At 36.7% G+C, this 17,306-nt stretch overlaps 1 protein-coding gene across 1 annotated transcript in view; it reads right to left on the minus strand.

The window, feature by feature from the left end:
- Positions 1-17,306, minus strand: part of LOC116857595 (zinc finger protein 850-like) — a 60,837-nt gene that overhangs the window by 36,966 nt on the left and 6,565 nt on the right. Inside the window, exons 3-5 of the mRNA XM_032841839.1 lie at positions 16,401-16,527; positions 16,038-16,133; positions 1,706-3,285 (exon numbers count right to left, since the gene is read on the minus strand). Of these exons, the coding sequence (XP_032697730.1) occupies positions 1,706-3,285; positions 16,038-16,133; positions 16,401-16,527 (1,803 nt within the window). The remainder of the gene's footprint in view (positions 1-1,705; positions 3,286-16,037; positions 16,134-16,400; positions 16,528-17,306) is intronic.

Raw genomic sequence — 17,306 nt, forward strand, 5'->3', positions numbered from 1 at the left:
TATTATTGTCTCCATAATGACTTTAAATATATTACTAATTAAATCACTACAAATACAATAAATCTATTGCCAAGTAACGTGAGACATACTGAGAGAATAGGGATCATTAGTAGACAATGATGCCCTAAAATGGTAAATAAAATCACACTTGATGTATCACACTGCCATCTGATTTTCAAATTCTTAGTAAGTACCTATTTACTTAAATCTAAGACATAATTGGTTGAAAGATGGATCACAATTTTAGAAATGTTAAAATGTGAATAAAAGCATCAAAAGATTGATAAAGTATGATAATTTCATATTATATGTAGTAAATAGGACTATTACTTCCAATTACTACTTTTCTGGAAATATTTTTGATAAAATAGTTCAGCATCTGATAGGGCATAGGGATCCATCATAATATTTTTTTCTATGGGCACAGGCTTCCCCTAGCCCATAAATTCTAAGAAATAACTATAAAAAAAACTCCATTAAGACAAGACATCCATATTGCCACTGCTTATCATTAAGATTTTATATGCTATCAATCTTCTTTTTTAAGGCATAAAAATTACAAATAAAGCTAAAGCCCCTTTTGATCAACACTTTCAAACCTAATCTCTTGCCAGAGACAATACTAACAATAATTTGGTATGTACCCTTCTAGTCTATTTTAAATACATACATATTTCAATACTAGAAACATATTTCAATACTAAAAACTGTTCATGATTTAACTCCAGTTTACATGAATGTCATTATACAATGTTTCATTTGGGGGTCTTTTTTTTTTTTTCACTCTACACTGTTTTACATAACTATCCATGTTACAAAATACAGATCTAGTCTATTACTTTTAACAGTTGTATATTATTCCATTACTTGACTGTATCACACTTTATTTATCCATTACCCCATCAGTATTTAGCTTGTTTTCAGTTTATATATATATTTCTTATGGGTGTTTTTTCTTTAGAATGAACATACAGAAATGGAACTGCAGAGTCCTTTCATCTTTTAAAAAATGTTTCCCTGCCTCAAAGTCATAGACAACATCCTGTATTTCCTTCCAAGAACTTCATTTTGGCTTTTCAGATTCCAGTGTTTAAATCCTTTGGAATTCTGTTTCTTTATATATTGTAAGGTTGCATGTAGTTATTTTCTCCCTAATATGGAGAACCAAATACTTCAACAAATTTTATTGGCGGTTTCATTTCTCTACTGATTCATGATATCATATCTACTACACCAAATTCATGTATATTCAATGATTTATTTCTAGGCATTCTATTCTGTAAAATCTGTTTATTTATCTATTTATGCTCTAATATAAGACACTATTTAACAACCACAACTTTTGTGTAGTATATAGTAGAAGATGTGTCCTGTCTCCTCCTTTTCAAAATTGTCTCGGCAATCCAGGGACTTCCATTTCACATGAATTTTAGAATTACTTTGCAAAGATCCTAGAAAATTCGTGTTAGATGTTTGGAACTATATAAGGTCTATAAATTAATTCTGGGAGAACTGATATTTTTATGATATTGGGTTTTTCCATCTGTATATACGGTATTTCTCTCGATTTATTCAAGTCTTATGCCCTTCAATGAAGCTTTACAATTTTTCCATAAAGATCTTGTTCATTTTTTTGAGTTTATGCCAGTATGTTTCATAAAGCAAAGCATGGGTGGAATTTAAGAAAAGACCTTTCCCTCATTTAATACACTCGGCGTTTCTCACCTGTATGCCCTCTCTTATGTATAGAAAGGGATGCTCTTTGAGAGAATGCTTTCCCACATTCATTACATTCAAAAGGTTTCTCACCGGTATGACTTCTCATATGTATAATAAGTAATGAGCACTGAGAGAAGGCTTTTCCACATTTATTACATTCATACGGTTTCTCCCCTGTATGACTTCTCACATGAAGAGTAAGAGATGAGATTCGAGAAAAGGCTTTACCACATTCATTACATTTAAACGGTTTCTCTCCAGTATGAATTTTTTCATGCTCAAGGAGATTTTGTCTCTGACTGAAAGCTTTTCCACATTGATTACAATTATAGGGTTTTTCTCCAGTATGAATTTTCTCATGTTCGGTGAGATTTGATTTCTGACTAAAGGCTTTCCCACATACTGTACATGCATAAGGTTTCTCACCAGTATGAATTCTCTGGTGTCTAATGAGGTTTGACATCTGAATAAAAGCTTTCCCACATTCATTACATTCATATGGTTTCTCTCCAGTATGAATTTTCTGATGTGTAATGAGATTTTCTTTCCTGCTGAAGGCTTTTCCACACTCGTTACATTCATAGGGTTTCTCAGCTGTATGATTTCTCATATGTACAGTAAGGGATGAACTTTGAGAGAACGCTTTCCCACATTCACTACACACATAGGGTTTCTCACCTGTATGACTTCTCATATGTATAATAAATACTGAGCATTGAGAGAAGGCTTTTCCACATTTATTACATTTATAAGGTTTCTCCCCTGTGTGACTTCTCATGTGTAGAGTAACAGATGACATTCGAGAAAAGGCTCTACCACATTCATTACATGCATAAGGTTTCTCCCCAGTATGAATTTTCTCATGCTCAATAAGGTTTTGCTTCTGGCTGAAGGATTTTCCACATTCTTTACATTCATAGGGTTTTTCTCCAGTATGAATTCTCTCATGTTCAATAAGATTTGATTTTTGACTGAAGGCTTTCCAACAGTCCTTACATGCATAAGGTTTCTCCCCCGTATGAATTCTCTGGTGTCTAATAAGGTTTGACATCTGAATGAAAGCTTTTCCACATTCATTACACTTATACGGTTTTTCCCCAGTATGAATTTTTTGATGTGTAATGAGATTTTCCTTCCTGCTGAAGGCTTTTCCACATTCCTTACATTCATAGGGTTTCTCTCCAGCATGAATTCTTTCATGTCTGATGAGGTCAAATTTATGACTGAAGTCTTGTCCACACTGATTACACTTAAAGGGGGTTAGAGCATGGGATGAGCAGTGGTAAAAAGGTTTCCCATACTTATTATAGTCATAGTTTTTCTCTCTTACACAATTCTTCTCATAACTAAGTAAATCTAAATTATGTTCCAAACCCTTATCAAATGAGTCACAATCAAAGAAGTTTTGTCTTGAAGTAAGAATATCTGAGCTCAAAGGAAATATTTTTGTAACTCTTTTACATTCAATGACATTTTCCTTAATCAGAGTTTTCTTGGAGATGGATGTGACTTTCCTCACAAGTGTTTCCTGTTGCTTCTTGCTCTGTTCATCAACTTCCCAAACTTCTAAAATGGAGGACCAAAAATTATTACTTTTGAATTTTTCTGCTACTACACTATTAATAACATTTCAGAAATTTGCTCTTATGGAGTTGATCTTTTATGCTGATTCTAGTTTCCCAATATGAGAGAAATCCAAAGTGCAAATTACCTTAGTTTCTAAGTTTTAAGAGGTTAACTGCTATAGAAAATATTTTGGAGAGAAAACTGACATTGATAGGCCTAAATAGCTTTGACTGCTTTTAAAAGTATGCTTATACAATGCAGAAATCAGTAACATGAACAGAATAATTAAGATGAAAGGGTGACCATATAAATGGATAGGGAGTCAAAATGATCAGAGGATAAAATTAACACTGTGGTTAAACACAGTAGATTGAATGTATATGCTTATTTCTCCTCTTCCCTTAAATTCCATTAAAATGACAGTAAAAAAATAAAAGGTCAAACCCGCAAGAACAAAGGAAATAGGAGTGTAAAGAAGGGTGAACAAGAGATTTCAACAAGAGAACAGAGATGAAAGGGATAAAGGGAACTATTAACTAATGGAAGAGCTAAGAAGTTAAAGTACATAAAAATGAAAATCTCAAGCAACAAAGTGATTTAGCCACAAAATAAAAGAAAAGCTAACAAATTAGAGGATTCAGGTACTCAAAAGGTACAGGGAAGATGTCTGAAGAGGATTAATTTAAGGTCTGAATAGGGAACACTTATACTTTCTAGGCAAATATTTCATATTTGCCTAAGTAACATCTTTCCAACCTCATTCTATGTTTTTCCAACCTGCAAAGGGTGAGTTATAACTGTATTTCCTAGACATACTTGCATATAGGGTTCTGGATCTGATTTAGATTAATCATACAATTTTTAAATTAAGAAATGAATTAAAAGTAGAAATAAAACAGGCATTTTACCTAAATATTATAGCAGAAGTGGTAGGGTTCTACAGCTCATGGTTATAGAAGCATTTTCCTGGTTCAATCAGAAACCATTTTTTTTCTTTTTAAAGATTTTATTTATTTATTTGAGAGAAAGAGAACATGAGCAGGTTGCGGGGGGAGGGCAGGTAGAGAGAGAAGCAGACTCCCCACTGAGCAGGGAGCCTGATGTGAGGCTTGATTCCAGGACCCTGGGATCATGACATGAGCCTAAGGCAGATGCATAACTGACTGAGCCACCCAGAGGCCCCCTCTTTTTTTTTTTTTTTTTTTTTTTTTTAAAGTAAGCTCTACTCCCAATGTGGAGCTTGAACCTGGAGATCCAAAGTTGCATGCTCCATCAACTGAGCCAGCCAAGTGCCCCATCAGAAGCAATTTCTTGATCATGGGGGAAAAGGAACTCACTTAGCAGCTTACTCTCTGATATAATGCTGTAACTCATTCCTAAAAGCTTAATCAGTCCTCTCAAAGGTTCTCTAGGACATTTAATACCTTTATGCAAATCCCTTCCTTCTTAAATTAGCTGCTAATAAGCTCTTTGTAACTGCATCTTCACCATTACCTCCCCACCCTCCACATACAACCCACACAGGAAGTGTCCATGTATCCACCATCTGAGCAGGAAAAGGAAGGCTTACCTCTTTAGAGAAAATGAACTATACAGGCTCTAAATTTAGGAACAAGTGAAGCAGATGTAAAGGGAGGCTCATACTAAAAAACTAGGAATTACAGGGGCACCTGGGTGGCTTAGTGGGTTAAGCCTCTGCCTTCGGCCTAGGTCATGATCTCAGGGTCCTGGGATGGAGCCCCACATTAAGATCCCTGCTCAGCGGGGAGCCTGCTTCCCCCTCTCTCTGCCTGCTGCTCTGCCTACTTGTGATCTCTCTCTCTGCCAAATAAATAAATAAAATCTTAAAAAAAAAAAAGCACTAGGAATTATGTAAACTTGTCAGATTGAGTGGTATGCTTTCTGTTGCTTGCCCCTCATGAATGCTGGCATTTACCTCCAGATAGGAGATGAGAAGATTAAAAACAAAAGACTCACAAAACTGGAATTCTAGAACTGGCATTTGCAGCTCCACAAAAAAACTCCTAGGTTCTACTAAAAAAGCATCAAAAATCTGTTAGATTTTTAGAATTTCTTTTTTATCCTTTCATTCATCAAAATGAGGAAAACTAGTAACACTGATGAATTCCCTATTTAAACAAAGACTTGAGTCTCATTAAAATTAAATACATATAGAAAACAAAGCAAACAGAAAAATTAGGCAAGTAGTAACTCCAGGAATGACAAAAATCTATATAAGGATATGTAATTAATAGTCATTTCTTGGCTCAGTATAACAGTATATCAATCAAAAGAACAAAGTAAACCGTGAAAGCCAATTTGGCCAAAAATTGTGATACATCTATATCCAGAGAAAAAGGAAAGGGGAAGTGGTGGTGGTGGAGTAAGAGTACTAAACCTCATCATTCATTAATATCAAGTTGATGATAATTAGGAATTACCAATCAGCAGCATATTCAGAGAGTAACAGCTTCCATCCTATCCATGAAACAATGATTCCTCTTCTACTGCCTGACAGGTAAGCATTTTTATTAATTTTGGGGTTAGTCTCATATTCTTTTAAAATACATATATTAAATATATATGTATATGTGTGTATATATATGCATATATATATATCCATACACATATGCCTCTCCCACTCATTATAAAAAAGGTAGCATATCCTAAATGCTGCTCTACACATTGATTTTTTCCACTTATATATCCTGAGTGGAAGCATGACATCTCTGACTTGTTTTATAGTTTTGACACTGGAATCATTTAAGTGTTTTACATAACAAAAAAGTTAAATCAAAAGAGGAGGAAAAAACCAAAATAACTCTTAAAAATTGAAAACAAATAGAAATGGGTAAATCTACATATGAAGTTAGGACCATAATCATTCAAGTGACTTCAAACACAGTAATTTGACTATATCCTAAAGGAGAAAAAAATACAACAAAAGAAACCTTAAACTACATCCAGCAGCCTCCCCCCCCGCCCCCCCCTCACTTATATATTTATTTTAGAGAGAGAGAGGAGTGCTCATGTGCACAGGGGAGGAGAAAAGGGAGAGGAAGAGAGAATCTCAAGCAGACTCTACACTGAGAACAGAGCCCACACAGGGCTCCATCTCACAACCCTGAGATCACCACCTGAGCTGAAACCAAGAGTGGGCTTCTTAACTGACTGTGCCACTCAGGTACTCCAGTAGTCTTTCTCATTATTAGTAAAATTGGTATTACTGCTAATTTGGAACTAACTAGCTAACTAAAAAAAAAATATATATATATATAGAGAGAGAGAGAGAGAGAGAGAAATACCAGTTTGGGCCCACAAGGGATATTTGGCAATGTCTGAAAGATCTGGAGACATTTTTGGCTGTTACAACTCAATGAAGTGGGGAGAAAGGGGATTGGTGCTCCTAGCACCAAATAAAGTAGAAGCCACAGAGGCTGCTAAACATTCTACACCTTATATAAAGATCCTATAATGCACAGGATAGTGCCCTACAGCAAAGAATTATCTGAACCAAAATGTCAGCAATGCCAAGGTTGAGAAATATATATGTACTAAGCAAATAAATATTTTAATGCAGTAAGGAGCCAGGATTTTCAGCATAAATGATATAAAAACAAAACAAAAAAGGTAAGTAACAACCCCTACACTCTTTAATTTGAATTGGATGTATCAATATAACTACATTTTTTTCTTTCTAAAAAGTGTATTTTCCTAGCTTTGTCCACTTACAAGCTCTATAAGCAATGACAACCTAGTACTAATGAGTAACTATTGTGTCCAGATTGTGGTCTCCAAATCATTTCCCACTAAAGGAAGCAGGAGTTTCTAGAGAAATAGCTATTTTATGTCTGGAGCAGGAAATTTCATAAAATTAGCTAAAGAATCCTCTGGCTAATGATATGACAATTTGAACATTAAAATAAATACTATATTGTTAATAATATAGACTTAATAAATAACACATATAAAATATATCTAAAACATAATTTATATATTTTATAAATACATACGCATATTTTAAAATGTTTTCCATATATATCATTTATATGTGCTGAATAATATTTATTTTGATGCTCATTATGTAAATTTATAATGATTTAACTTGGCAAACTGGAGAATGCTAGGACACCAATCATTCTCAAAGGTTCTGAAGGGGGGTGCCTGGGTGGCTCAGTCAGTTAAGTGTCTGACTCTTGGTCTCAGCTCAGGTTTTGATCTCAGGGTTGTGAGTTCAAGCCTCATGTTGGGCTCCATGCTGGGAATGGAGACTACTTGGAAAAAAAAAAAAGTTTTTGAAGGAAAGGAGTCAAGTATTTTTCTTTCCTGCCCTATAAAAACTATATTTCAGAGTAATCAAACACTTACTGACAAAGGTCTTTTTTCTTTTAAGGTTTTTTTGATTGTTTGTTTTTTTACGTAATCTTTACACCCAGTGTGGGACTTGAACTCACAACCCCCAAATCAAGAGTTGCACACTCCACTGATGGAGCCAGCCAGGCACTCTTTGAGTTCTTTTTTATGGGAGAATTTCAGCTAATAAAAGCAGAAGGAACCTCTAATAAAATACAGGATCTAGCCAAAGATTACCAATGGCTGCTACAAGCCTTAAATGAAAAGTTAATTAGAATCTTTAAAATAGATGGGATTCTGATTCATAATACATGAATCTATTCATCAATTTTTTTTAAAGATTTTATCTATTTATTTGACAGAGATCACAACTAGGCAGAGAGGCAGGCAGAGAGAGAGGAGGAAGCAGGCTCCCCACTGAGCAGAGAGCCCGATGTGGAGCTTGATCCCAGGACCCTGAGATCATGACCTGAGCTGAAGGCAGAGACTTTAACCCACTGAGCCACCTAGGCATCCCATCCATTCATCAATTTTAAAAAAGATTTTATTTATTTACTTTGAGAGAGAAACAGAATGAGAGCAAGGGGAGGGGCAGAGGGAGAGGAGAGAGAGAATCTCAAGCAGACTCCATGCTTAGTGTGGAGCCCCAGCTGGGTCTCGATCCAGCACCCCATGTTTTTTACATTCTTAAAGGGTTGTTGAGAAAGAGAACATGAGACTGAGACCTTATCTGGCCCTCAAGCCTATTGATTATCTGGCCTTCTAAAGAGAAAAATTGCTGACCCTTGTGCTAAAAGACAAATGACCTGGATTCTACACAAATAAAATATGTGGGGAAAAATGGGTTGGGAGGAAGGCGGAGGAGAAACTCTTATGGATTAAAACAGACCTAAGAGATGTATCAACCAAATGCAATGTGCTAATCTTTATTTAGATCCTGAATCAAATAATCCAACTATAAAAATAAATTCTTGAGACAACTGAGGAAATAGGAACAGAGACTAAATATCAGATGATATAAGAAACTATTATTAATGTTACTAGGTGTGATAATAATATTGTAAATATTTAAATAGTTTCACCTGTTAGAGATACATACAATAGTATTTAAAGGTGAAATGTAAAATAGTTCAGCAAACAAAACTAAAACAAAACTGGGGAAGACAGATAAACCAGTCTGGCAAAATGTTGATCACTGCTGAAGCTAAGTAATGAATACCATGAGGATTCTTTATACTCTATTTTTGAATGTCTGAAAATGACTATAATAAAATTTTTAAAGTACTTATTTAGAAACAAAGATCAATACTAAAAGAAATAGCTAAGTAAATTAAAATGAAAATAATGGTCTAAATGGGGGCGCCTGGGTGGCTCAGTGAGTTAAGCCTCTGCCTTTGGCTCAGGTCATGATCTTGGGATCCTGGGATTGAGCCCCGCAATGGGTTCCCCGGCTCCCCGCTCCCCCTCCACCTGCCTGTCTGCCTACTGGCGATCTCTCTCTCTCTGTCAAATAAATAAAATCTTAAAAAAAAAATATCGCAGCATTATCCCACCAACACATTTATTAAAAAAAAAAATTGCCTAAATGAGGTGAAACATGAGGTCAGATGAAGGGGCTGTCATAAGCCTTGTATTTCTATGTTTTTTAAGAAGCACATGTATAACTTTGAGAAAAATTAAAAATATATATTAAAAAGGAAAGAAATAATATAAAAAGAAAATAATAACAGTAACATAGAAGCAAAGTATAACCCAAGTTCTCATTACTTTTGCCTAGATTAACTGCCATATGATCCTAGGAAATTTAGCACTTGTCTAATCTGCAGATGACAGGTATACCAATTTTCGTAAAGTTTTAATTCCTTTATTTCTGTATAAAAACACTTGAAGCTTAGGGTATCCAAACTAAATCCAGCCCCAAACTGGTAATAATGATGGAGACAGCTTCAACTTTCAATTTAATTGCAAGTCATTCTCATATGTGTTTAAAGAACAAGGCATATAAGTAAATATCCAATGAAAAGATCACAAGGCAAGTCATCTTTGTTCAATATCTGATTCACTGCATTGTGCTAATAGCAGGTACTATCATTTTATCCTATGTTCATGTCTCGATGCTGAAACTGTCCTTACCAGCAAATCCTGCTGTGTTTTGCTTTTATTCTTTCTTCATGGAGGACATACTGTTACCCAAAATAATATTCTTTTCTACATCATTAGCTCTATAATGGCTTCTCTAGATTCAACTGTGGGTAACTTAGAATTCAGATAATTAGATATTTTTTAATCTTTATATTCAGTTATCTTCCAAGTCCCTGCTTATAAACTACTGTTGTAATCTGTCACTATATATAAGGCAAAATTATAGCTATAGTTCAGTGATTAAAAAAGGGAAAAAATCTTTTTAAAAAATAAAAAAGGGAAAAAATTGAACTAAATTACCAACAAAATTTAAAAATACAAAAGAGGGCATGAAGGTTGGCAAAGATCAGACTTCTCTGGCTCTCTACACTAGATAATCCAGCCTCCATTTCACTAATTCCTTAAGGTCTCCCCTTTTCCAATTCAGGCTATGCTTCAAATTTTACCCCATGAACATGTCATGCTAATTTTACTCTCCAAACTTTTAAGTTTTGCTTTTATTTTAATGTTATGGTTTTCTCATTTTTATTTTTTTTATTTTTTTTTAGAGATTGTGTGTGTACGAGTGGGGGTGAGGGAAAGGGAGAGAATCTATGGTTCTAAGCCCAGCATGAACCCAACAAGGGGCTCAATGTGGCGCTCTATCTTAGGACCCTGAGATCATGACCCAAGCTGAAATCAAGAGTTGGACCCTTGGGGCGCCTAGGTGGCTCAGTGGGTTGAGCCTCTGCCTTCGGCTCAGTGGGGAGCCTGCTTCCCCTTCTCTCTCTGCCTGCCTCTCTGCCTACTTGTGATTTCTCTGTGTCAAATAAATAAAATCTTAAAAAAAAAAAAGAGTGGGACACTTAACCAACTGAGCCACCCAGGCACCCTCATTCTTCTCATTTTTAAAAAATAAGTCTAAAGAATCTATAAATCTTACAAGAAAACAGCTTTAATGTCAAGGTTGCTTAAAAATTTTTTTCATAAACTTCCTCAATCTGATTACTCCTTCTATACCCCTTCTCTTAAAACTTTTAAGGTATTTTCTGTCTGAGTCCCTCATTTGCTAAATAAATGCTTCACGTGGAATTTAAGATTTCAACAATATCTTATGTGGCTCTGCCCTGTCTTTTCACTCTGACCTGAAATCCTCTACATTTACTTGGAAGGGCTTCAAATAAATATTTTATTTATTTATTTATATTTTAAAGATTTACTTATTATTTAAGATTTTATTTATTTATTTGTCACAGAGAGACAGTGGGAGAGGGAATATAAGCAGGGGGAGTGGGAGAGGGAGAAGCAGGCTTCCCACTGAGCAGGGAGCCCAATATGCAGCTGGGATCATAACCTGAGTCGAAGGCAGATGCTTAATGACTGAGCCACCCAGGTGCCACTGTTTTAAAGATTTATTTAATTTATCTGAAAGAGTAAGTGAGCACTGAAGCAGGAGGAGGGGTGGAGGGAGACAGAATCCCAAGTAGACTCCCTGCTGAGCGTGAGCCCCAGGCAGGGCTCAATCTCATGACCCTGAGATCATGACCTGACCTGAAATCAAGAGTGGGACACTCAACAAACTGAGCCACCCAGGCACTCCAAATAAATATTTTATTTATTTTATTTTTTTAAAGATTTTATTTATTTATTTGAAAGACAGAGATCACAAGTAGGCAGAGAGACAGGCAGAGGGAGAGGAAAGGAAGCAGGCTCCCTCCTGAGCAGAGAGCCCGATGTGGGGCTCGATCCCAGGACCCCGGGATCATGACCTGAGCTGAAGGCAGAGGTTAACCCACTGAGCCACTCAGGCGCCCCAAATAAATATTTTAAAACAACAAAAGCAACAAGAAAAATTTCTCCAAATATAGCTCTACACCAACCAATTTATGAATCATTACATGAAGAATAAGATAGTCTTTCTTTGGTAGATTAAACCTCAGAAATCAAGTATGAACATACATATAAACAGTAGATTTTAAGACTCCAAATCACTCTGGTAGATATAAACTAGAAAGTTAACTCAAAGATGAAGGCAGATCTATAATGGCTAGAAGTGCTGGGGACCATTTTTTTAAAAAAAGATTTTATTTATTTATTTGACAGACAGAGATCATAAGTAGGCAGAGAGCCAGGCAGATAGAGAGAGGGGGAAGCTGACTCCCTGCTGAGCAGAGAGCCCGATTCGGGGCTCAATCCCAGGACCCTGAGGTCATGACCTGAGCCAAAGGCAGAGGCTTAACCCACTGAGCCACCAAGGTGCCCCAGTGTTGGGGACCATTTATTAGAAGTTGAGCTCCAAGTTAAATAACAGAACCAGAAAAGGTAAGAACCCTCATCATTAAAAGCAAAGATATGAAGCATTTCACAATATTGGAGACATTAAATGTTGCCATTTCTGTAGTTAAATACTGATTTAAAAAGACATGAACACACCTATGTCATGAAGGTACAAAAAGGATAAAGGATCTATATGTAATTTATAATGGCTCTGGATAATGTCCAGTGAGGGCCGAAAAAAGAAGTAATATAAAAGACATTTCCTAAAGGAACAGGAAATAAACAATAAACAGGAACTGAGGAGATATCAGAATCTTTTAGACAGGGCAAAAAGAAAGATATTTCTAAGAAGGGAGATCCATGTGATCAAATATAGCATCGAGGACTTCCCATTTCAATATGGTCAAATTTAACATCACTGTCTCCTCTCCTCTCTCTCTGCAAAAGTGAAGAAGAAAACAAAAAGACAATATATCTTGAACTAAAAGGTTGCTAAATGCCAATTCTAGAAAATAAAGAGCAAAGGATAGATTGGACCAGGTAGGAAAGAAACTCAAGAGATAGTGGCTGTTCTTCCTTATCTCAGACAGGAAACACAGTGAACAGAGTTCCCCCAAAATAGAAGGCACACTCTGTGGGCAGAATGAACTAGTTATTTTTTGCAACAGTGGGATCTAGATGTGTGGACACTGGTGGCAGGAACATGATAGCCTTCATCTGGCCCTGTCAAATCGTAGGGAAGACAGGGCTAAATAAGAAGATGCAAACAGCCATGATTCTTACATAAGGAGTCTGTTGGCATAGGAGAGTAGAAGGGACACTTCAGGCTGGAGGAGACATGTAACTGATAATGTTTGATTTGGAAGAAGTAAAGGGCAAACCAACTCTCAATACAAAACTCTTAATGCTAAAGTAGGTTGATATGAGTGACAAGGGCTTCCTATTCACTCAGAGCATTTTTCTGGCCAATTTTCAATACTCTCCTATAAATAGTTGGTCCAGCAAGAAGTAACCTCATTTAAAGATAAGTAGTGGTGATTATAAAAGGAATCTGCATAAGCTCTATGCAATAATGTTAACTAGAACCAAAAACCATGAATATACAAATCAAAATGAAAAACTGATAATCATTTGATCAATAGGACTCAAACATCCTAAAGCTTTAAAGAAAAAGAAACCTATGGGCATCCAAGGCAAACAAATCAAGTCACCTATGAGGGGAACCAATTGGATTTCAGAAGTCTCCAAGCAATATTCAAAGCCAGCAGACAGGAGAGGATTATCTAAAGTCTTCAGAGAACTGTCTACAAAGAAAATAGTCTAGAAAAAAAGTATGACTTAAGAATTTTATACACAGTCAAATAATAAAGGGTAAGAAAAAAATGTATTTTCTTACATGCAAAAACTGAGGGACTTTAGTTCCCACTAAATTTATAAGTTCCATGAGGACAGGACTTTGTTTTGTAGGGTGCTATATGTTCATGCCCCAAATAGTATTACCTTTATTGTTACAACTATAAATGTGGTTTTCTTTCCTTTATATCTTCTACTTGGTTGTTGAAGTATATATGAAACCTGCTGATTTTTATTTGTTAACTTAGTATCTTACCATCTCACTGGATTCTTTTACTGTTTGCTATACTTTTTCAGTTGATTCTCTTGTGTTTTTCAGGGATACAATTTTATCTTAAAATAAAGATGACTTTATAGATTTCTTTCCAAAGACAGAAACCAGTGCTGAAAGCACAAACAGAAAGTACAGTACTGATTTTTTTTCTGTTATCTAATACTTAGGTATAAACTTCAGAAATATACAAAAGCTATAAAGGGAAAACTTGGAAAGCATTTCTGAAGGATACAAAGTAGATTTGAAAGAAGACAGAGCAAGTTCTTTAATAGAAAATCTCAACATTCTAAAGATGTCAAATTTCCAAAAGTTGGGGCACCTGGGTGGCTCAGTGGCTTAAAGCCTCTGCCTTCAGCCCAGGTCATGATCCCAGGGTCCTGGGATTGAGCCCCACATCGGGCTCTCTGCTCAGTGGGGAGCCTGCTTCTCCCTCTCTCTCTGCCTGCCTCTCTGCCTACCCGTGATCTCTGTTAAAAAAAAAAAAAAATTCCAAAAGTTAATTTATGTATTTAATACATTCCCGATAAAAAGTCCAATAGGTTTTTCTCCGGAAATAGAGAGTTGTATCTAAAATTCATATGGTAGGGTTACCTGGGTGGCTCAGTGGGTTAAGCCTCTGACTTCAGCTCAGGTCATTATCTCAGAGTCCTGGGATCGAGCCCTGCATCGGGCTCTCTGCTCAACAGGGAGCCTGCTTCCCCTTCTCTCTCTGCCTACCTCTCTGCCTACTTGTGATATCTCTCTCCGTCAAATAAATAAATAAAACTCTTTAAAATTCATATGGTAAAATAATACTAATCAAAAAGAGCCAGCACAACTCTTGAGAAAGAAGTGTATGCAACTGGGAAAGAAAGGGACTTGGTGTCAAGGATAAGGCAGAGACTTACTTTTTTTTTTTTTTTTTTAAAGATTTTATTTATTTATTTGACACAGAGAGATCACAAGTAGACAGAGAGGCAGGCAGAGAGAGAGACGGAAGCAGGCTCCCTGCTGAGCAGAGAGCCTGATGCAGGATTAGATCCCAGGACCCTGAGATCATGACCTGAGCCAAAGGCAGCGGCTTAACCCACTGAGCCACCCAGGCGCCCCAGAGACTTACTTTTTAATGTAAGAGACTTACTTTTTAATGTGTCTTTTGGATTTTTTATGTTCTTTAACCAAGTGTGTGTGTGTACATATATATATGTATATATGTACATATATATATATTTTTTAGAGAGAGTGAGCAAGCAGGTGGGGGACGAGCAGAGGGAGAGGGAGAGAAAGAATCTCAAGCAGTCTCCACACCCAGCATGAAGCCCAACACAGGGCTTGATCTCATGACCCTGAGTTTATGGCCAGAGCCAAAATTAAGAGCCAGACGCTTAACGAACTGAGCCACCCAGGTGCCCTGAAGGACGCATATTTACATTAAAAAAAATAATTAATGTAATGCAAGGTGGGAATAAGTAGGAATAGGGCACCAATTTCTAATCCAGAAACTTAAAACTACATGGGATGTGAGGGTTGTGAAGTACAATGGAAAATGTGAGTACTGTTACAGAATACATGTTTATAGCTTTTCAAAATGGAAAGAAACTGAATGAAATCTAAGTGTGAAACAAATATACTTTTAAAATACTACACTTCTGGGCCCTGGGTGGCTCAGTTGGTTAAGCAACTGACTTCAGCTGAGGTCATGATCCAGAAGTCCCGGGATCGAGTCCCATATTGGGCTCCCAGCTCCATGGGGAGTCTGCTTCTCCCTCTGACTTTCTCCCCTCTCATGCTCTCTCTCAAATAAATAAATAAAATCTTAAAAAAAAGGGGGAGGGCACCTGGGTGGCTCAGTGGGTTAAATCCTCTGCGTTTGGCTCAGGTCATGATCCCAGGGTTCTGGGATTGAGTCCCGCATCAGGCCCTCTGCTCCTCGGGGAGCCTGCTTCCTCCTCTCTCTCTGCCTGCCTCTCTGCCTACTTGTGATCTCTGTCAAATAAATAAATAAAATATTAAAAACAAATACTGCACATCTGTGAAATATTGAATGCATAAGGAAATAAATCTAAAACTATGAGCACTAAGGAAAAAGAGAGATCATAGTGAAGGAAAATAATCTTGAAAGTAAGGTCATAAATGAGTTAGAGATGGCTGGCATCCTGAATTCAGTTGGGACTACCAATCCTTTAAAATCTGGAAAAGGAAGAAAACTCCAGTATAGGAAGTGGAATCTGGAAATATATCTGGAAACGTCACAGGAATCCAATCCATTTATACTATTTGTCAACCTAGAACACTAGGGCCTTTAAGAAAATCTTGGAAAATGTGAAATGGTATCAACCACATGAACTACTGTCATGTGGCTTTCTTATTCAGAGCTGCCTTTTTACTTATTCACCTGGACAGTGCCTTCCAAGCATTTCTTCCTCTACCACCCACGGTTCCTCTTCGTGCTCCAACTTGAAGATCACATCTGGTTTGGTGACTTGATAACCTATTACAGGAAACAGCAAAAGACTTGGATGTTAATGCTGGGGACCACCATCCATACCTTGGGCTGAGTCTTAGGGGCTTGAGGGCCTATGAAAGATGAGGACAAAGGAATTTCAAAAGTGAGACAAAGTAATCAAGCTTTACCCTGAAGAGGAGTACACACAATCATGTGAAGTCAAGGAAGGGTAAATTCACCTGGCAAGTTAAAAGTCTTCACACACTTCGAAATGGAAAGGAATTCCATGAAAAATTATAAAACTACCCTTACCCACTGTGACTAGGTTGCTGTAGTTCTCTAGCATTACATCCCGATACAAGTTCCTTTGAGCAGGTTTCATTTGCTGCCATTCCTCCTGGGTGAGGTCCACAGCAACATCCTTAAATGTCACTGTTTCCTGTAAAAACCAATCCTAATTAATATGAAGTTACCAAACTTCAATGCAGTGGTGAAAGTATGTAAGAACTCATGTACATCATGAACTTAGGGATCAGAGTTCATTACAAACTATATATGAAGTCTTCATATTTACCTAATCTTATTTTACAGTGTGAGGGAAAACAAACCATAATAGAAATATCCTGTAAGATGTTGATTTTTTGAGTTAGCAAACTTAAACATTCTTCATCTATTATGCAGGAAAACTAAAGATAGTGGTCACTGATAAATTTGTACTGGTCTGTGACAGAACTGAAAGAGTTAGACAGGACTCGCAGGTAACTGTCTCAGAACCTGTCCAAATGAAAATGTGACCCAGTGAGAAGGGGGACATGGAGAAAATGGGGATGGAAGAGAAATAAGGCAGGAGGAATGAGGAGAGGTATGAAAATCTGAATATCCTGGGGGCCTTGGTGGCTCAGTTGGTTGAGCATCTGCCTTTGGCTCAGGTCATGATCCTAGTCCTGGGATTGAGTCCTGCATCGGGCTCCCTGTTCCGTAGAAAGCCTGCTTCTCCCTCTGCCTCTACCTCTCTCTGTCTGTCATGAATAAAAGAAAAAAAATCTTAAAAAAAGGAAAATCTGAATATGCAAAATTTGAAATTCCTATAGAACTTCTGGATGGAAATGTCCACTATGTAGTTAGAGGTATAAAGAAAGATGAGAATTAGTCATCAACCTAAAATTGAGAGCTGAATCCCTGGCTAAAGGATAGGAATAGTTGTAGAGAACATACATA

Source organism: Lontra canadensis, unplaced genomic scaffold (genome assembly GCF_010015895.1).
Source record: "Lontra canadensis isolate GAN:19392208 unplaced genomic scaffold, GSC_riverotter_1.0 scaffold125, whole genome shotgun sequence".
Classification (NCBI taxonomy): Eukaryota; Metazoa; Chordata; class Mammalia; order Carnivora; family Mustelidae; genus Lontra; species Lontra canadensis.